The sequence below is a fragment of the Anopheles gambiae genome, chromosome 2, assembly GCF_943734735.2.
Source record: "Anopheles gambiae chromosome 2, idAnoGambNW_F1_1, whole genome shotgun sequence".
Taxonomy (NCBI): Eukaryota; Metazoa; Arthropoda; class Insecta; order Diptera; family Culicidae; genus Anopheles; species Anopheles gambiae.
Window position 1 is genome coordinate 84855057 of NC_064601.1, and position 22074 is coordinate 84877130.

General features: G+C 42.8%; 2 protein-coding genes across 2 annotated transcripts in view; one reads left to right on the forward strand and one right to left on the reverse strand.

The window, feature by feature from the left end:
• LOC1276158 (diuretic hormone receptor) overlaps positions 1–15846 on the forward strand; it is a gene marked incomplete at its 5' end in the record, with an annotated part of 34226 nt that extends 18380 nt beyond the window's left edge. Inside the window, 4 exons of the mRNA XM_061640517.1 lie at positions 4136–4263; positions 7270–7335; positions 14513–14666; positions 15040–15846. Of these exons, the coding sequence (XP_061496501.1) occupies positions 4136–4263; positions 7270–7335; positions 14513–14666; positions 15040–15063 (372 nt within the window). The remainder of the gene's footprint in view (positions 1–4135; positions 4264–7269; positions 7336–14512; positions 14667–15039) is intronic.
• On the reverse strand, positions 15793–17992 carry LOC1276160 (ionotropic receptor 75a). The gene is made up of 5 exons (XM_315470.6): positions 17612–17992; positions 17335–17542; positions 16949–17267; positions 16218–16888; positions 15793–16154 (listed from the first exon to the last, which is right to left on the reverse strand). The coding sequence occupies exons 1-5, from the start codon at positions 17985–17987 to the stop codon at positions 15908–15910; spliced, it is 1821 nt and encodes a 606-aa protein (XP_315470.6). The 5' UTR covers positions 17988–17992; the 3' UTR covers positions 15793–15907.
• Positions 17993–22074: the final 4082 nt, after the last annotated feature.

The window sequence follows — 22074 nt, forward strand, 5'->3', positions numbered from 1 at the left end:
TAATTGTTGGCGAGTAAATCGGTTGCTTCTGTGCTGGGACTGCAAGGTGGGAGCTATTAAAATATTATTTTTAATTCAAGTCGACAAACACATGCAAGCTTTTGTTTTTGTTTCATCATAAAAGGGTTCTCTCAACGGCACATGTTTAAATTGCAAATAAAATTTTAATTTTCATTCCGATCCAAGTTGTGAGTTGTCACATATCAATGAACTAAGGGCAACATTTGCAAGCATTAAATAGTAATTGATTTCGATAAATTTAAAAATTCAGAAGAGTTCATCGCAGAGGACATTAATTGAATCGCTGCATGTAGCATCTACAATTTAACGCCAGATGATGCAAATGTTGATATACAGGATGACACTATTATTAAGGGTCGCTTAGTAATCATGAATTGAAAGTGTACGTGAAATATTGTTTTTCGATTATATTTCAAAAGCTGCATAAAAATGCATAAAAATGTAGAAGATTCCATACCGATTCAAAGAATATTCTATTTCAAAACTATTTGCATCAATTGTACCAGTTAAATTTTAAAACAAACATATTTAACCATATCAAACATATAAGCGAGTTGGTAAAAACCAGTCCCGCTGACATCCAAGTTTTCACCGTTAACTAGTTTTGCATTTGATGAATATTCCATTGAGATTCATTCATATGATAAACTAATCATTTAGATGAATCTCTAAAGATTTATGAATCTCCCAAGATTAATGTTTCTCCAAGAAAACATGAGCCTCTTTAGAATCCGTGGAAATTCATGAATTTCGAATGATTCCAGGGAACCCAGGGATCAATGAATCTTTAAATATTTACCATTTTGAAAATATTTAATATGCGTGATCCAATGATTGGGGCCGGTCTGGTGGTACAGTCGTCAACTCGAACGACTTAACAACATGCCCGTCATGGGTTCATGCCTCGAAAAGACCGTCCCCGTAGCGTGTAGGACTGGCTATCCTGCTATGGTAACAATAAGTCACTGAAAGCCAAGTTCACTTCACTAGGAGGTACAGGCAGGCCTTGACCGACAGCTGTTGTTGTGCCAAAAGAAGAAGAAGAAGATCCAATGATACAGTGGTTATCTAGCAAAACAAACTATCGGGCTACCTGGTTGCTAAGATGACTCGATAGCTTGCATGAGCTGTCTTGACCACGTAGGTTGTGACGCCAAGAAGAATAATAATAAGTAGCTCAAGCTCTATGAATCTTAAATGAAACCCCAGATATTCGTGAATGTTTTGAGATATATACATCTTTTGAGAATCTTTCGAGATTGATACATCTTTGAAGATTCATTAATTATTAGAGATTCATGAATACAGATACAAACGAAATTCAGATCAATTGAATGATTTCAAAAATTCATTCAGATTTACCCATCACTACCGTGAACGCCATGGTGAGATTAGTTTTTTAGCAAAAAAACCCTTTTAATTTAATAAATATTAAATTCAAGTAGATTGTACAAATCCGAAACAAAACAAAACACTATTGTTCCTTTTACGATGCAGGCTATTCCCGAGTAACGTCGTTATCAAGATAGGCAGATTTGGAGAGCCCTTTTTTACTAACAATTCTTTGAACAAAATAAAATAAAAAATATATCACTTTAAATCAAGCGATATTCTATTTCTTTTTTGTGTTTTTTTATAGAGACTTTGAGCCAATTGGCCTCATTCGCCTCTTTATCCTATTTCTTGCAATCATTATTTTAAATAAACGATAAACGATGTAAAGTGTAATGTTCTAAACTAAATCAAAAATACCCATTTATGAAATACATTTCAACGGAAACACGTGATATTCGAATTAACTGGATATTAGACTAGCAAGGATGCCTCGAAAACGCATAAACCGCTTATCTTGCGAACATACTGTATGGAAAGCTGCATTTTATTTTTAAAAAAATGCAACTATTTATTACAAAAAATCACGTTCACTTACATTTGGTCACTAGATGGAAATGGAAATCAAAACCATCAAGTATGTTGTAGTTGAAATCAAACAATACTTTTGACAACAACATTAAAACAAACTTTAAATGGTTACTCTAACCTCCTTGCAAAACCATAAGTGGCTAGCCCATTGTAAACTTTTCATATCCCCCAACATTGATCTACCCACAAATGGGCAACGGTGCAACTAAGTAAAGCAATGAAACTAGTTCCACGCTAACATGACTGCCGAACGTTTGAAGCGGGAACTAAATTAGCTTTCCCCTGTCCAGTTACACCAGGGAGTGGCGTGAAGTGTTAAAAAAAACAGGCCATCCCGCTCGTAGAGTTCCAAACAACTCAAACAACACAAAGTACCAGCAGTATCGTGCACAAGCTCACCACAAGCTTTTCCTTTTGAACTACGCGGTACAGCGGCAGTATTTTCCAGCGTTTCAAATCCCTGACATCTTCCATTGCGCTAATCTGAAATTGAAACATAACGCAACGAAATCCGTACACGCGGCATCAAAAGCGCATCCGCCCACGCGTGTTTGGTGGGAAAGCACGAGCAAGCCCACCCCGTTGCAAATAATTTGTCACACATTTAGACCGGCAATGCAGGCTTATGCAGCCGTGTGTATTAATGTCACTCTCTGCATTCCTGCCTAAATTAGGCCCCTTTGCTTGCTAGCGAAAATTAGGTTGAACGTGCGATCCTGGGCAGCGTAACGGACCAACAGGGGCTGTTGGGGAAAATATGTTGTAATGCACATCAAAGATGAAACAATAAGCGCTGATGATGGGGTAGATAAACCTCATTCATTGGAACGATATGTATTAGTGTGGGTCTGAGTGTGCAAGCGAGTATGCTGATTGCACTCATTGATAGTGGAACCCGCAGGCGTTGGGTTGTGAATGGTTTTAGCGCACGCTACATAAACAGATCGCCTCGATGACAGCAATGATGGGGGAAGTGTTGTGGTGTAGCCGGTGTTTAATGAATGGTTACATTTGCAGGCATTTAATTGTAGAGATTATGGCCGTCCCGATATGTTTGGGTGGGATGTAAATTTACATATAGGGCGTTAGACATGGTGCTAAATATGCATTCCTTTCAAGGACAATAAGAGGAAAACTTTGCTTAATTTGTTGCTTGCACATGATTCTGTTTTAACTAGAAGCATTTGATAGTGATCTTTTAATTATTTGTCAAATTAATTCACATAAAATCTAGTTTTACAATTACGATAATCACGCCATAATTCAAGGTATATGCGTATCAGGAGCGACGTACAATCAACCACTGCACACACCTGTATTGGACGATACTGCTTAATTCATGTATTTGATAATTACGATTTATAATTGGATTTTCATTCTGCCATTATTAGTTCGATCGCTGGTATCTCTTTTGCACAGTGGGTGTTATAATTCCACACAACTTGCAGTATGTGTTCCCACTATCGTCACGCTAATCTGTACGATTTATTGCTTTAACCTTGTTTATCGAAGGCAATTTCATAATATGTAATTAATCTGACCACTAAAGCTGATTTAGTGTGGCAATGATTGTTGGTTGTTTTGCCATTGCTATTAAATTAAAAGTCACTCGCAAACCAATCATCTGAATTCATTAATTAACAATGTATGGAAATAAATTGTCGGAATAACATTACGAATAGCTTTTGTACTGCTCATAACATCATAAAGTACATACAAAACTAGCTAATGTCCTTGCTCCCGTGGTGTGCGATCGGAGAAACCCCACGACGACGACAAGCGCGCTATAATTCCACCACAGGCAGCGCAATGAGACCGCGTCGTGATTCCACTCCCATTCATAAACCACATCCTGCACCATTCTCTCCCAACCAGCGCAAATTGGAGCCGATTTTTCCATCGCCCGCTAATTCCACACACATCACAGCACGACGACCACAGCGCATCACCCGAAAGCACTTTCCCGCCGTGCAAGCTTTCCGGGGTTTAGTGGCGCGGTCTCATTTGTGAAAGTGTTTTTCCACATTTTTCCTTTTCCTTTCGTTTTCACGCGTTGTTTTTTGCTCCCTCCGTACTGTCTTTATCAACAACAACAACAGCAGCAGCCTCCTGATGGCATCAATTTTCACACTCACTAACTCGCACTATAATGCCTGCGCTTTCTTCTTCTATTCTTCTCGCCCGCCTATAGGGACTGTCTGTGTCACTGTTCTACTGCTTCCTCAACTCGGAGGTACGGTTAGCGCTGCGCCATCGGCTGGAACGGTGGAGGGACGAGCGGAACATTCGCCTCGGTCAGGTCCGGCAGCGAAGTCGACGGTAAGTGCATTTTCGGTCCAACAGACAGCTAACGGCAGCGTGGTGGGAAGGAGAAGCTGTCCGCAGAAAAGACTTGCATTATTTGTGGGCTGCTATATCTTACTTGCACAAATTATTCACACCTTAAAGACTGCGTCTGTATCCGGTCTAAGGTGTGCTTTAAACCTACAAAGCTGACGGATTAGCATAGCGATGAAAGAGTATTTATACACAAGGGCTGTGAGAAAAGCATAATCCCGGGCAATGAAAAATGCATCTCGAAAGGCAATTTAATTGGACGAGTCTTAGTTTAGGCTTTTGTCTGACCTTGTGAGACCAGACTGGAGGAAGATTATAAATTTTCTGGAGTATTTTTAATCCACAAATAGTCCTAGCCGTGCATTGCTTATAATCCGTTCTACTTTAACCCTTCACTGCTCAACTAAAACACTGAAAAGGACTACCAAGATACTTCAACTGCATGTTCCGTGCTTATTGCTTAAATTCAACAACAAAACGACACCACACATACACCGAAGGGTTTTTCCGCAACTCAATTTAATGGGCTACCATTAAAACTGTGGGTAGAAGGTTCCCTCCCCGATCGTACACGTGTGTCTGTGTCTGGCGTCTGCTCTTTTGTTCCTTCGCGCTGAAGGTTACGGTCACGGACGGGCGTCGGATGCCTTTTTCCTTTGCACTTCCTTCCCTGGCTCATTTACGATTATGTCTTTTTTTGCAGAACAAAGGCGTGAATGAGAGAGCATAAAGATACCGTTGGTTGGAAGCATGGGTTTTGTTGCTTTTGGGGAGGCATCTGCTAAGTGTGTTGGGCGTTGCTCAAGGCATTTGAAGGTGCATTGGGCTTCGTAAAGGAGAAATGCTTTTTTCTTTAAATCATTAAATTATTGATAAATATTTTATTCACAATCCATTTTCTAGGACGTTACTAAACACATGACATCTGGCAGAAAAGTTTTTTGTTTTTAAAATAATACCAAAAACCCATTACTCAAAATTGAACACCATCTGGGCTTTTCCAGCGCCACGGCACTCGCTAATTTAATTCATCTTCCTAACGCATCGTAACGCTTAAAGCGGCTACAATTGATGCGTGCACAAAGGAAAATGGAAAGCTTCATCCAATCAGACCTTAAGGAAGTAAGCTTCATCAAGCACGTAAAACCGAGAACAACGAAAAAAGACGCCCACAAACACACACACAGAGCGAAGAACCAGGAAGCCAAAGGAAATTTCGCTAAAAAAAAGCAAGAACTCCACGATACACGATACGGCGTAAGACCCATCCGGTGTGATGGTGGTGAAAAATGGTTTACAGTTTATCTCGGGAAAATTGAAACACGGGATCCGTTTGCCTTTTTTTTACTTTTCTTACAAAAAAACAGTATCTTGTGACCGTCTCGAAATGCCCAAAAGAAACCTCGAAGTGAAAAATCCGTTCCACTTCGTATTCCGATATCACTATGGGGCTGTTTTTTATCATTTTGTTTAAATTAGCCAAAAAAAAAAAGTTAAAGCTCGCTCAAACAGAGCACTGCCGTTCCTTGCACGGTGGCTGCTGATGCTACCCCTGGCTGGCCCCTTTTTTTGCCCGCTCCGCCTTTTGGGTGTACATTTTATTTTACCGATTTATTTTACGGCCACCAATCATTTCGGCGCACACTGTAAAGCTGCTACTCTCTCGTCCAACCTTCCCTCCCGAGAGGGTGCGCTGGTGTATGAGCTCAATCGAGTGCAACGATACTGTATAAAATATTAGCCGAATATCGTACCGATCCGATCCGATCCTTGCAACAATGGTTTGCTTCCTGGTTGGGCCGAGCTAGACGGCTGGCGAGTTTTTACTGCACTTTCGATTCCATCGTCCGCCATTGCACACATCCACATCACTGGGGCGTGTATTGGCTGTGGTGCCCCGTCTTTAAATCATCTTTCAGTTCCATGCCGACCATCAATTGTCGATTTAGCTTCTTATCCGGCTATTATGAGCAAGTCGGAAGTCGTAAACTTGGAACCGATTTTTAAAACGTACCTATAATCTGATCCCTGGACATGTGTTTAGCTGCATGCAATATAATATTTTTACAAGATTTTAAGAGCAATTTTAAGCTTGAGGATTATTCATTTTTAAATAGAAACTATTTTACTATTTTACTACTATTTCCATATTAAATCCCACTACATTCTTTCCGTGTTTTCGTATCCCCTTCAACTCCAAGTAACATCCAACAGTAAGGCATTTGAACATTCTTCAGTTACTACTAACGTCTGTAGCTATTTAAAGTTACCACAAACCGTACAACACCAATAAGTAACTATCTCGGCTGGGAAAATGCGACCAAGAGTTGTTGTACAAGAAAGACGGAGTCCTATTGCTCCATAGTTTTGCTCCATTGTCAATGTACCCTTACTACCTCCAATGTAGTTTTACATGTTTTACTCCCCTTTTTCCCAAACGAACGAAGTCCACCTAGCGCTAGTGATAATGGTCGATGTTTTCCTCTCTTTTCAATTTTCCTACCATTTTCCTACCGACCGGTTACTGTTGAAACACGAGCAAATGCATCGCCCGGACACAAATTCGCATGTCGTCCCCGTTATGCTAATGAGGCTTGCAAAATGAGTTTTCCACTCGCAATGGCGCAACAAAAGAATGAAAAAAAAAACAACAACGCGCTACCAATGACAAGTAAAGCGCGCGGCTTCCTCGTGCTATTGAACTAATCTTCTATTTTTGTACTATATTTCTTCTCTTTTCTTCTCTCATTCTTTCTATCCTGTATCCTGTACATCCTTTATCCTCGTTCTTCTTCTTGTGTGTGTGTGTGTGTGTTGTCTATTGTGCAATGATGTGTGTATGTGTCATCCCCGGCCTGCTACGCTGTGTGGTGGTACGTTTCCTTTTCCTGACCGTTTGCTCCACATCACACTTGCATGTGCATCGCGACTATGCGCAACAACGACGACGACGATGAAACACGACAACCACCACCATCGAACGGGCAGCTTCACCAATTCTGGCTACAACCAGTCGAAAGAATGTTCACCACGGTCCCGCACGGAAAGCTTCCGGTAAGTGTTGAGTCCCTGTTTTTTGCATTCCCTCTTCATCCTCTCTCCTCTCCGTAGTCAACCCTGTGTCTATTCTTTCCGTTTCGATACTACACTCCGTTCCTTTTGGTTGTAGTGCTTGAGCTGAAATGATTATCTCTGATATTCTCGTAAGGCCGTTGCTGGATTCGTGTTCTAGAAAAAAAAGAGTACAAGAAATCGTTTAATGCTCTTCTGCATCAAAAGGCAGACTTCATCCCTAGAAAGTGGTGGAAGCTTTCCTACAATTAAACTGGAACTCGTACTCGACAGTAATCTAAATACAATTATTTTACATTATCTTGCGTTTAATAACATAAAAGCACAATTGCCTATAACACACTGTCAGTGTTATTTTCCGACTTTCTCTTTGCAAATGACATTTGCATCTTCTGCGTGGCAAGGAGAACGGGACAAATAATCTCTCTCCCCCTCTTATACTGGTACTGGTGGTAAACAGGTTCAAGGCTACGAACAACACTCTTTAAAGACTGCCACGAAAGCACCATCGATTATTGTGTCCTTCCCATGCCTAACCCAGACCCGGTGCCCGCATGCCACGTCTCATAAACGTGTACACATGTAGCCCGTGTATCATCAGGAACGGGAAACATAAACCCAGCGCCACCAGGAAAAAGTAGGGCGAAAATTTACGATAATTATGAAATTTTATACCCGTCCTGTCTGTTCGTGCCAGTGGTGTTGGTAACGACGAAATAAAATGCGCTCCTTGTTCCGGAATGGCACGTTTTCCTTCCTTTTTTGTATAAGAATTCTTGGGGAGTGTGTCATAAAAATAAGCATATGCATGCAAGTTAAAAGTATGTGGAGCGCAGCGAACGATCGGATAAGTTCTGCCGGCCTATATTAAAGTGTTTTCGAATGTGAATAATCGACACACGGTCCTACCACGGCGAAGGTCTCTTCGTTGCCATGCACGATGGCACGTTTTGAGTTGTAAAGTAGAACAAAGCTTAACTTAACGATACACACCCGTGCCCGTGCTTCAAGTGATAATCCTTCGAGTAACTATGGCCCCCTTCTCCCGGTGGAACTTCAGCACGCACCATAAAAACTAGTTTCACGCTAATAATTTAACGCAAAGTGCAAGAAGTATCATAAAACTATAAAATCTCATCATCTGCAACTCGACGGATGAACTTCGCCGCCAAGCACAGTGGTACAACGCAGCAACGCAGAAAGGGTGCGTCCCTTTGCGACCATTCCACGGTGTGGTGCTCAAAATATTAGCAGCGCCGAACCCATGGCACATGGGTCGGACGCTGCGCACCAAAGAAAACGCCTTCGCGGATAAAAGTAAGCAAAAACCCTTCAACCCATTCCACCGAACGGGGTGTCTCGCCTTGGAGGGGAGAAATTATTTACGAGTATTTTATGTGCGCGCACACACACACACACGCAAAAAAGATGGTCCATAACTCTTGTGTTTTAGCAGAGTTTGTGACTGGCTGTGTATGTGTGTGTGTCAGAGGGTTTTTTCGTGCGAAGAAAGTGCGATTCCATCACCTGATACCAAGCGCCACAAGAATGCCGCCTTTTGGAAGATGGTAACGCCCGCTCGGAAGGATTCGTACGCATACATTTTGGGGAGAGCGCGGTTTGGTTCTGTTCCATCCTTCCCGGGGCACACTGGAGATGCTGCAAAGCAAAAAGTCAACCATAAAGTAACGAGTAAGACAATAAAAATCATCACGATGGAAAGGGGATAAGGTTTTTGTCTTGCGTTTAGTAGCGGAGGCCACAAATTTCCATAACGGAAACCACACGGCCGTAAAATCAATTCCACACAAAAAGTCCCATCCCTTCCCGCCAGTGGCTGGGTGGGTTGTTTGAATTGTGCTTTTGAATGCATATTGCTGTATAGAGCGATAAAATGGCTATAAAAGGCCATTTAAGCATGCTTAAACTGAACGCTATCATTGTGTAAAATCTCCTTCGATTAGACCTGTTTCTGCTAAATGATCTAAACGGTAACCTTTGAAGGATATTGGGGTTCAAATCAACCGAACGAAAGAGATGATGGAGTAATGCTGAGATTCTAACTCCGCCAGTAAGAGTTATATTTTCCGATCATTTTCTCAACGCCGAGGACGATCCCCAGTATCTAACGCAAGAATCAAAAGCCTGATTTTTCTTACCTTTTTGTTTGGTTTTCTTTTATTAATTCGAACGTAGTTCAAATTCATTCTCACTTGTGTACGCTTGTACACTTACAAAAATAATGCCACCGGTTCCGGTTCCGGAGCAGCAGCCATCAGCTCAGCTTCAAGCAGCTTATACTTCTTGTAAAGCTCATCTGTAGCTGCCAGCTCCTTTGCCGCTGCCACTGCCAATAAGAAATCTAAGTTCTCGATTAATGTCCCCATTATTCCGATCAGCTTCATCTCGTACAGCTTCAACGCGCGCATTTCTTTCCGCACTAAGGATAGCTGTGCACCGGGGCACTCCGCATCCCAGACCGCGTACGCACTCGCGTCCTCATACGTCGCACTGCTCAAAAAGATCTCGTCGAGACAGAACGGGCAACGTTTGTCCAGTACAAGGCATTTGTAATGGATGAAATGGCCGCAATGATACACTATTGAAGTGTTATAATCCTCAGGTTTTTGGCATGCATCGCAAATGATGTCAGAACTGAAAGGAAAATAGGAGAAGAAAGAATGTCAGTTATTATCACAGCTGGCATCTATGTGCAATACTTTTCTCGGGAGGACGCCTTACAGCAAACGTTAAAGACTTTCTTTTGAATCGGTTGTTTCAAGTTCTTATTGGAGCTGGGAGTCAGATCTTAGAGGAAATAGGAGTGTATCAGGGTGCAATCCTCTCCTCCATGCTTTTCCTAATTAGTATCGAATATATATTTCTTTCCCACACCAAAACCTTCATATATGTCTGTTGTGGGCAGTTGCGCTGCCACCGGTCAACGCCCATGGGAATGACAGTATGAACACGCATACTATCGCTCACACAAAACGCACAAGTGTGTGTGTGCCGAGCGGCTGGTAGGGTGTGCAAGGAGGCCGATCTAGCAGGAACCTATCATTACCGAAAAGCTAATAACAGCGGCAGGTAGATTCATGGAAAATCACAATCATGAACTCTGAGACATAGCGAAATTGTACTACACAGACGAAAGACCTCTACTGCCATAGACTGGACTCTTGAAGAAAAAATACACGCAGGTGGCAATAGCACTGTAGCCCAAAAATACTTTTATCAGCTGTAAAACAATAGTTGCAAGACATGCAACCACATACATCCAGATGGCTCAAACCAATATAAATCAGCATGATGCGGTGTCCATTCTACAACAGAGCACTGTGAGAAAAAGCTCCCAGACAACACCACTATATTTCCTGCAGAGGCTATCGTCATCAATAGCCATTGCTGCAGAGGAAGGCATTCATAAAGAGAAGAGGTGTCCTTAGTGCCGTGGAAAAAGGGAGCCTCCACTGCCCTTTCATTCAGCAAATTGAACAAGTAACTTGTAAAACACTTACCATCATTTACTGGTAAGTTAATCACTTATCACTTACAGGTCAAAAATGGTAAATTAAAACCACCAAAATCACCAGGCACCGATGCATGAAAGCGATTCAATAAAAAGGTGCAGAACCAAAATTAATGAAAAATGGATGCTGGTCCGGGCAGCAAGCAATAGATTCCTGCCAACAATCAAAACCATCTTAGAAGCATTCATAGGCCATCGAAAGAGCTCTCACCTACAAAAATTAAATCGACTCAGCATATGACATACTCGCCTCACTCACGGATAAATTGGACAAAATACCGCTGCCAAACTATCAATTTTGTGGACAAATCATCGACGTTCGCCATATCTTTACAAAATGTTGAGGACTCTATAATTAACGAATCAAACACAATATAACCCACCACATTGAACAAACTCTATCTTCTGATCCATCACAAAAAATTAACCTGATAAAATACTTATTGGATACAAAACTATATCACAAATTTCAACAACAAAAACAATAGATCGAAGGGACGAATGTAGTCTAAACGACTCAAAGTTTCTATAATTGGTCAAACAAACAAACAAATATGCAATACTTTTCCTATCGTGAACGCACTGCACTTCGATAAGCTTACCTTAGAGTCATGGTGGTTGTTGCACAGTTGCTCAGGATTCAAGTCAATTTACGATACAAACAAACACAAAACGATCGATAGAAAGGCTTCAGAAAGGTTGCAGAAGGCTGAAGAGGAGGTATTTGAAGACACTGTTGTTTGATGCAACCAACGAAGCGGCTACAAGCAATTCTCCCAAATTTCTCGAACGTATAGGGAATCTCGCCAATCTGACGTGAAAGCAAAGCTAAGGAACTCTAAACAAAGCACAGACAGCAAATTGTTTGAATGAGACGAACTGCAGCACGTTTAAAACACGATAATTTATATGAAATTAAATTTGATTTGCGTTGATTTGAGAAGAACTTTGATCCGATCAGTAGCAGGCACGTCTAAAGACTGAACTGATCTTTCGCTAGCCTAGGCCAGTGCGCGACGATTTCGCCAACGCGCACTGTTTGCCTATTCGACCAATCACCATGCGCCTGGTGTTGTCGCGAGTCTTTCGCGATGTAGTCATGCGGTATGTTATCTTGGAGGCATGCTCACGCTATTCTTCCGATCGTTGCGATCGTTTCGGTAAAACTCTCGTTGTCTCTGTCGCATTTTGGAACGAGCTCTTGAGCGATATCTTGAAGTGTAACATGAGTTTCCTGTGTCTACCGCACAATCGTACGTGCTCGAGCGTGTGTTGAGGATGCTGTCTTCCAAACATGAACATTCGAAAGAAAGGTATTGTTTTGGGGAATGAGGTATACAAAATGACATACAATATTTGAATTTCTGAACTAAGTAAGTATAATACAGATTCTTTCCTGATCTAGTAATATTATCACAAATTCTACCCTAACTGTTTGTAGCAAATTAAATAGCTACATGCACGGAATGTTGATCGCGTTCATCGGAAGTCATACAAAAGATCGCAGAGCACTTCAAGGCAACGTGCGTCCCCTAACGAGACAACGCAACCATCGCAGGGCACATTTTTTGCTGGATACGCATAAAATGTGTTCAGCCCGATCGAGAGACACCCAGCGCAACACGATAAGCCTTCACATATTGGTACAAAATGTTCTTCTTACAACGTTGTTGATTGCTGTGATTCGTTAGCCTCAGTTTCCAAAGCAATTTCAGGCAAACCTTCAACGATTATGATGAAATTGTGACGCAGCTTTGATATCTGCTCCGACGGTGTCCAAGCGTTAGAGTGGGAAGATGGTGCTAGGTATGCTGTAAAGCGTACCGTTCGACGTAAAGTCTATTTTGCCATCGTAATTAGCTCAACAAGTCCTATGTTGACTAACAAAAGTTAGTGGCGTTTATTGGTAAACGTTACCCACGCACCGACCGACAAGTTCATGGCAGCCACCATTTGGGTGGCTGTGTTAGCTTTCGCTCTGAGGTTTGCCGTTCCAGCTCAACGGTTTTACCTTCCCGTGGTGAACCACAAAATTAGTGGCAAACTCGTGGACACAGGGTAGCTGAGATTTGGTAGCTCTATGGCAATTCGCAGAAGGATCCTGCACTATGTGGGCAGCAGTTCACCAAACTGACCTGAATAATGAATTGGTTTAGCTGTAGGCTACTGATCCTCGCCACTCCAATTTGATATGCCATGTGCGAGGAAGTTCTTCCTTCTCGCTTTTTTGGTGAAGAAAAACAGAGGAAAATAAAAAGAAGAAATACTGTTGAACATTAAAGCAGAACCAGCGGAAATTAAATATGACCCATCAATTTACGCCGGTATTACACCGAAGTCACTTCACGCCAACAGCCGGAAGTAATTATTTCCAATTGCTATTGCCGTCTGATTCGTAACACGATTCTTGCAAAAAGAAATATGCAAACTAGGTCAACCTGTCATCCTTCTTGGCAACGGTTCGGAAATCTCGTGAACTACAAGAAGCAAGACAAGAGAACAGCACGTGAAGATGAAAGGAAACACGAAAAAAGTAATCATTCCACCGAGGATTTTCGCCCAATATATTGGCCGACTGTTAATCCTGTTGCCCAAAAACTGGGATGATCCTTGTGATGGAGAGTCGTTGACGTTGATCCAAGCGTTGGTCGTCAGTCTCTGGTGGAGGATTAAAATAATAGACTTACTTTGAAGCCGTGTCGCCATGATTGGTGCGTTGCTCTCGGTGAAAGTTAATTAAGCTTGACAGATTGACAAATTTAGGATTTCGGTTGATTTGTACTGGATAATTTGGGCAATCCACGGTCCAAAATGTGTCAATTATGTGTTTAAGGGAATTTTAATGTTATAAATTACATGTTAGACTAAGGCAGGCGTCTTCAAACTGCGGGGCGCGGGTCAAGCATACCCCAGGAGAGCTTATAATTCGGGTTGCGACTTTTTTGGTAATCGTGAATTATGTATACTTTAGGTTATAATTATTTGAATTAATAAAATTCATTGCAATGCGAGAAAGTTTTAGTAATTTTACATTTTCAGTTTGTATTTTCCTACCAAAACCTATAAACCCATAAATGCCTCAAAGGACATGTTTCAATTTTCAATTCCTTTAAATGGATAAAAGGTTTATATAGTTCAAGCAACAAAATGATTACATCAAAACAATAGCAAAACTTACGAGTGTAGCCATTTTACAACATTTTATAAATCGTCAATCATCTCCTCCTTCTTTTCGATTGGATCGTTAAACCAAGAATCGTAAAATAAATCATACGAATTTCTGCTACTTTGAGGCACGTTCTCGCACGCAAAAGCGACAGTTTGTAATTGATTAGTGAAACATTCACCGTTTTCACACAATTCCAAACACGCCCAGAATGGAAAAGGAACCATTGAAACCGGAAAGCGGACCGGAATCAATCCATCACGCAACCGAAAGTTTGAAGGGCTTCATTCTTCCATTTTCCTCCGCTGGGACGGAGTAACCGATGCGAAGGGCCGTGTAATTGATTTCGTTGATTTTTTGGCTTTTGGGATGTTCTTTCCTCTCTCTCACAAATACACTCAACCCACGAACACACGCGGACACTCGCTGCAATGTCGCTACACCCCCTCTTCTCGTTGCAGACCGCTCACCTACAACAAGCGGGAATCGTGCGCATCGTCGGCCACGACCACCACCCTGCTCGGTCCCCACAGCTACCCGAGCGCGATGCGCGGTTCGAACGGTGCCCTGCACATGCAATCGATAGTGCCACGTGCAATCAGCCCGCTGATGCAGGTAAGAAGGTGGGGGGAGGGGAGGAAATCGGTCACAAATTATTATCCTTTACGTGGGGCGGGAAATTGAATTGCACAAATGATGCATAGCGGACCGTGGGGCAAGACCATGGATCTATAGCGTGTGGAGTTCGGCGTTCGGCGCCGTACTAGACGCCGGTTCAATTGTTTTTCGTTTGTCCTCGATTTTCTTCTCTTTTTTCCATTTCCGCAAGCACCTGTCGTCATACCGGGGATATCATTTCAGCGAGACACATTTGTTCTTTATTTTTGTCCTCTATTTTTTAAAGTTTTTCTGCCCAGCTGTCTACGAACGTGAAATATTACATCCCGTTGTGCTTTTTCTTCTCTCATCCTTTTTTCTATTCGAACAGGGTTTAGATGAAAATTCCGTCTAAGAGTGAAGATTTACAGCTACCCTGCCGGATGACGGGGAGAACAAAAAACCAGCTGATCGATGATTTCTGATGAATCGGAATCGTTACCATGAACTCACAAAAACACAACGTTGTGCAACGATATCATCCGCCATACTCCCCCGAAGCGTTAGCCTTCTCAATATGACGGTGTGGATAGAAATACTACAGGCTGCAGGGAAGGTAGAAAGAGCGGGTGACATAATAGAACGAGTCCCAATATATGTTAAATCTGAAAATATATAAACAAAAGTAGTTAAACGTTGAGCGAAAAAAGTGTAAAAAGTTGTACTAGTAAACCCCCGAATCGAAGGATAAAGAAAGGAAACATTCCTCGTCGAACAGATTTTATCAACAAGTTGTTGTTACACTAAGAGACTAACATATAAAATCGACTAAAAGAGTTAGCAAACTAGCAAACGTAAAAAAAAGGAACCACACAACCGAAAGTAGATGTATGTAAAGTTTTGTTTGTACGTAAAATGGGAGAAAGAAACAGTGAAAAACAAGTACAGTAAGATGCGAGAACAAAAAAAAGCTCTATTATAGATGTGCAGACAGAACCTACCAGGAAGCGAACGAAGAAACAAGGCGCATCGAAGCGGTTCCACTATTCGTATACTCGCTGTAGTAAATTCACTATATACACATACATGCATACAATATTACATATTACCATCATATACTGTAGTTGAAATCTCATTACTATTGTTTTATCTCTCTTTTTGAGTAAATACATTTATTTAAAAAATGTCTGAAAATTTACTCCACCGTCTTCACTACCTCGTCTACTAAGCTTGATGACATTCGTTCTCACCCTGGTTGTTTAGTTGTGTTGCCATCGACGAACAAGCTGTCGTACTTTCCTTCTCAAAAAGCGAAAGTAAAGCCGCTCCGTTAGGAAGAATCCTGACGCCAGCCCACTACCCCACAGGATGATCCAGACGGCCGGCTCTACGTCGACCAGACTTACCGGGACGAACTTGCCACCACCGCCCGAACAGGTTGGCTTTTTGGTGTACAGTTTGTCGTTCTCTCGATACTGGATGCCGTGCTCGTTCAGTCGAAACAATCTGTAAGAAGAGAATGATCCTCTATCTTGCTGTAAATCCCACATCCAAAGTCCTCTACCTTACCCAATCTTCACCATCTCCTTGTACGACGAGTTCTTCTGTATCGCGTAGTACGGATCGATCACCTGCAGGTACTGTATTTCCTGCAGGCCACACTTTTCGTCCTCCTGGTACGTTTCGCTGATCACCTTATACCCGACGCCCTGTTCCACGTGAAACGCGTACAACCCATGCCGTATCCGATCGATGCCCTGCTCCAGCGCTATGAACGCGTCCGGTCCGTACGGTCGGCGGATCTTCTGCTCGTACAGTGCCCTGCGCGTCGGTTCGGTGGCGTGCGTAAAGTAGTGCCGGTTGAACACGGTATCGTGCACACCGAACTTGAGCCGCGAGCCAAGCAAATCCTCCAGCGTTTGGATCTTGGTCGAGGGACTCTGCAGCAGCGCGACAATGTTGGCCGAGTAGCTAGCGTACAGGAACATCAACACCGTGAAGGTAAGCATGGTGATCGTGCGGGCACTGCAGCTGCGTGGTAAGACGGCCGAGCCTTGTTGGCAGGACGCCCCGTACATCATGAGCAGCGTGTCACGCAGGCTGGCGGCCATGGTAGAGGAATCGGGCGGGGCTGGCGGCATATCCAGGTCACCGTTCGTTATGCGCCATTCCGCCCAGAGCGTAACAAGCAGCAGGACGGAGGAAACAATGATGACGGCAATGACGCAGATCCAAACTTTCTGGGAACAAATAAGGCAATACTTAACTATCCCTCGAACTGCAAGACATCAGGGACTCACATCATCGAACGGCAATACGAACACATTCTCGGTGTAGGACAGTTTCGGTGAGCGAAAGATAAATTTGGACCGTGTCTCGGACGTCATGGCAAGGTACTCAATCACCGCAATGCGATCGGTGGTGAAGAAGAGCGGAGATGCACCCAGGTCGGCCGTATTGTGCACTAGCTCACCGATCATACCATCCCACATGCCGGTGGTAGTGTTGTAGTAGCCCCAGGTTGCCACACGGGTGTAGTTCACTTCGGCTCCAAGGTATGCCACCAGACAGTTAGTCAAAATATAGTTCACCTTCGTGATCGTGTCGATGTGTTTATCTCTATAAAGAATGCAAAGTCATACTCAAGGTTTAGTGCCTCTAAGGGAAGACTAAAAGGACAGTTTACTTGTAGTCCGTGAGATGATTCAACGTATCCGGATTGGTAATAACCATCGACGCACGAAGATAGTGACCGTGAAGATCTTTACGCCGCACCGAAGTGACTTTGTGAGTTCGTAGATCGATCATCTCTCCCTCAGTATCTCCTGGTACTGTCGCATTCCACAAAGCGTAGTGTTCTGTTAGCAGTTCAGAATTTTGACTCACTCTGTAAACTTTAGATGTTAAACACACGTTGAAAGATTTCAAAATTAATAACCACTTATACCACAAAATATATTAACCTTGCATAAATCGTATTGCTTGGCCGTCTTCTTCCAGCATCACAAAGATCTCACTGCTGACAAGGGCCGCCAAGTCCTGCAGCACAGCAAGATAGTGCTCGATGCCCAACGGGACACCACTGTCACTGGAATCCATCAGTAGCCAGCGGTAGTTTAGATACAGACGCTGCCCAGCCTCAGCTAGTAGTCGTTCCGACCCCTTGCAGCGTAGATCCATCACCACCAACGTCTGGTGACTTTCAGCATCTTCATCGAGCGTGGCGTTCCGGTAATTATCCATATCCTTGACATCTGTCCGTGCGTCTAGTGATGCTCGTCTCGGTTCAACGAACTGCATCAAATGACGACCGCCGGAGAGACCGATTCTTGCAAACATAAGCTTCTCCCCTACGCACGGAAACACAGGCAGAACGGACGTAGGGATTAAAACTACAGCACATACACACACACGGGCGTGCCTCAAAGCATACCTTCATTCCAGCACTCAACAAAAGCGGTCACCTTCAGGGGCGTCCCGATGAGCTTTAGCAATGCTCCAACAGCACCGACCATGGAGGCGTCCACGGCGGCGGCAGCGGAATGGCCGGAAAGCAACAGGGACGCTATCATCAGGGGCAGAATTAAATCTTGTTTATCTCTTCCGCCCATGACTGACTGGCAATCACTCACACACACACACACACACACACACACTCCAGGTAGGTGATAGCTTTTTGGTCTTTTGTGTTAACCGATGCTCCGTCGAGATCAAACGACGACGGCGTGCAGCACGGGTGGCCGATATTTATAGCCCGGCTGAGATTCAATCACACCGAGCAAACACAATTAACTTCCGTTATAACGACGACGACGACGGCGATGAAGGGGCCAGGGAGTAGAGAAAGCTAACCGTTGGTGTCTTCCCTACATACGTGTGGCCTGAACAGAATGGGGGTCCGTGTGAGGGCCTAGATGAGCGGTGCACGACTTTGCCATGCCGTACCATGCATACGGTTATTGAATTATCCATCTGTCCTTTCCCATCTCCTTGCCGGTGAGCAAACAGTACGGTGAGCTTGATTCGTTCTTACCATTTGCATAGCGCACCCTTCGCGGAGCATATTTGTCCTTCGTGGGAAGAAAACGCACCTGGCCCCGGTGGCTTACGAATGGATTGGGCCGACGATTGGGTGAACGCAAAACGGAAACGACAATCCTTTGCTGCGTCACTTCACACAAACCAATCAAATTATGGAAGCAAATACCAAACACTCGCTTGATTGTGAACAGGGAGGACCGGTCTAATGCAGCTTATCCTCGCTGCTGCTTTGTTGTGACCTAGTTGCGAGAGTTGGTTTTTTCTCCTCCCGTATGTTCTAAGCGTATGTTCGTAGAAGTTTGAAGTATTTTTGAATATTAATTCTACAATCGTATTTTGTCCGCTGCGATGGTTCAAAAGCAAGTGATTATTATGATTTTTTTTAAATAATTGTGTATATTATACTTCATTGATCGTAGAAAATCGAACTAAACATCTTGCTTTCCTTTATAGGGTTCAGTTAGTGAAATTGCGAACTACTCGTTTAGATATTTTTATCATAGTAGAGACGTTTTGCAGGTTTGTGCAAGATAATTATTCATATTTTGATATCCAAAAATAACATCTGTATTATTCAGAACTTCTTATGGAAATTATGGGATTAGCGGATCGGTACAGAACAACTTTCATCATACGGCCTGCTATAGACGCAGACATCTTAGTAGTATACTCGATGTGTTCATTAAGCAATACGTTACGATTGCCCATTTTGTGGAATCATGTATGCAAACCATTTTTTTTGCAACTTCCAACAATTTGAAAATATCGATTATGCTCGTGCTTGTTTTAAATAAAACTGAATGAATTAAAACACCCGATGCAACATTTCATTTTTGTCGCATGTACAAAGTCATCGTACAATTAAATAATAGTAACAAAAAACCAATATCATTATCGCTAATCAAAACATGGCCACTTTGCCAACAACACGACGCATCCTCACCACCACCATGGTCTAGGCGTGTTGGCAAACAAATTAAATGGAACCCACAAAGCAACCGTAATGGTCCCGTTTCCAATTATCATCGTGTTAAACTTGCACCAGGGCCGTATTTTAATATTCAATTTAGAGTTACAACAACAATAACAACAACAGCAGCAGCCTCCACCACAGCAACGCCCGTACGAGGATGAGCTTTGTATCATATCAAAACCAGCACGGCTATGCACAATGGCCAGTGCTACATCCTACATTCCGGGACCTACAAACCGAGCATACCTACTACACGCCCAAATCCCCAGGCAACCATAAATGTAAAGGGCGAAAAATAACATAACCTAACCGATGGATGGATGGAAAACTTTACAGTTACCACACACGCACGCACACAGGGCGAAAAACACGGCCGGTTTGCGTATGCGCATATCCATCAACCATTAATAGCCGTACCTTCGGTCACCTTCGTGGAACTGGGGGGTGATTGCCCAGTTCTTCATCACAACTTCGACAGCGCTTCTGATGGAGGAATGGGGGGAAGTGGGAATGGGAAATTGGGGCAACCACGCCTCGGAGTGAAAGCATACTCCGACAACTACTAAAAAGGGCAAGGATTTCATCCGCTGTGCAGCTCAACTTGTTGCACCACGCACTAATCCACTGGGCTGCGGGGAGCGGCAATGTCTAGTTGTCCCCCGTGTAACATTCGACATGGACAAAGTTAATCCTGTTCTCCGCATCAGCAACCGTGCTGAACACATTTTGTCCACCCTCTCCAACTGTCCATCCGTTACATCATGTCTCTGTGCAATGTGTTCCGGTCCCAATGGTAACCAGCTTCTGGGACGACCGAGTGGCTAAGTAGCTGTATCAAAGCGAACATTGAACGTTTCTCGACGACAACGATGATGATGATGACGACGGTGCCAATGATTCTAACGTTCGAGTGACGGAAGTCGTTTGTGACACAGCGAACCAGCGGCTGCAGTCGCAGCAAAGTCGATTGCAGCGAAACGAATCAATGGTCGGCCGACCCACTTCCGATTGCAGGCCGACCCATTGGCATTGAACCGGATGCGATACGAGATTGTGAATATGTGTTTGTGTGTGGGGATCAGTTCCTCAAGTGCCAACTCTAAAGAGGATTTTCTCGACAACTTTTGAACGGGAATGCAAAGGGGGCTGGTTGAAAATCTGTAAACAACGCTTCAGAAACTTCTTTGGGTGGTTAAGAATGGAATGAGGGGGGGGGGGGGGGGGGAATTAGAAGATGGTTGAAAATAACATCAACTGTGGCTTTTCTACTTACGAGTACGGGCATAGCAAATTGATCTTTCCTGTTCATTGCAGTGTCGTTTGCTGGCGTACAAATTGCGAAGAGGAAATATCATTTCGTTAGTTGTCGTACGTGGGTAGAGCGATGTTGAACAATCAGCGTTTATTAGCATCAAATACTGGAGATATTTTATCACCTTTTCTTGCACTTTTTATTTGCATTTGATTATTTGTCATACATACATAGACATTCAAAGATTTAGACAATAATTGTTGCAAGGATCGTTGGTAGGATGGCAAAGATCGTTTCAGGAGCGATTGCTGGTGATAAAGAGAATGATCAAAAAGAACCTTTAGTAGTGCGTTCTTCTGGCATATCGCACTTAATTTTTTTATTAAAATTATTTGATTTTTCATATGTTTATTCATTTTAGTTTAGTTTTTTTTATATTTGATACAAAATAAAAGGGTTTATTTTTTGGCAAAAACTGATTTTCAAAATTTTGAGGCACACTAGTATTGTAAATTTCGATGATAAATTACTTGGAAAAATCCCTAAGCCCCGCTAAAGTGATTTGACGAATTTCTGGAGATTTGGTGAACGTTCAATTACTGCACTTTTAATTTAAACATTTTCTTCTTCTTTGGCACAACAACCGCTGTCGATCAAGGCCTGCCTGTACCCACTAGTGAGAAGTGAGCTTGGCTTTCAGTGACTTATTTTTACCATAGGAGGAGGATAGTCAGTCCTACGTATTGGGGCACGGTCTATTCGGGACTTAAACCCATGACGGACATGTTGTTACGTCGTACGAGTTGACGACTGTACCACGAGACCGGTCCCGTATTTAATTTCAATCGGCAGACCTTTAAATTTCAACATTTTAATCGTAAAAAACGGACAGGAGCTACAAAACCAGGGAGAATATCTATAACAATAATACCATCGTGGAACCCGGAACAAACACACATTTAATGCAATAAATATAAAATGAAGCAAAATGAATGTAAATGAGTCTAAAATAAACAAAAATAACTTCCACAATTTCCCCAAACAACAAATTTCAGTGAACCAAAAATCTGATCATCTATGAATCATTCAACACAACCAACCAATCGATCGCTGATCAGAACAACAAGCTTCTCTATAAAGACCATAATGCTGTACGCATG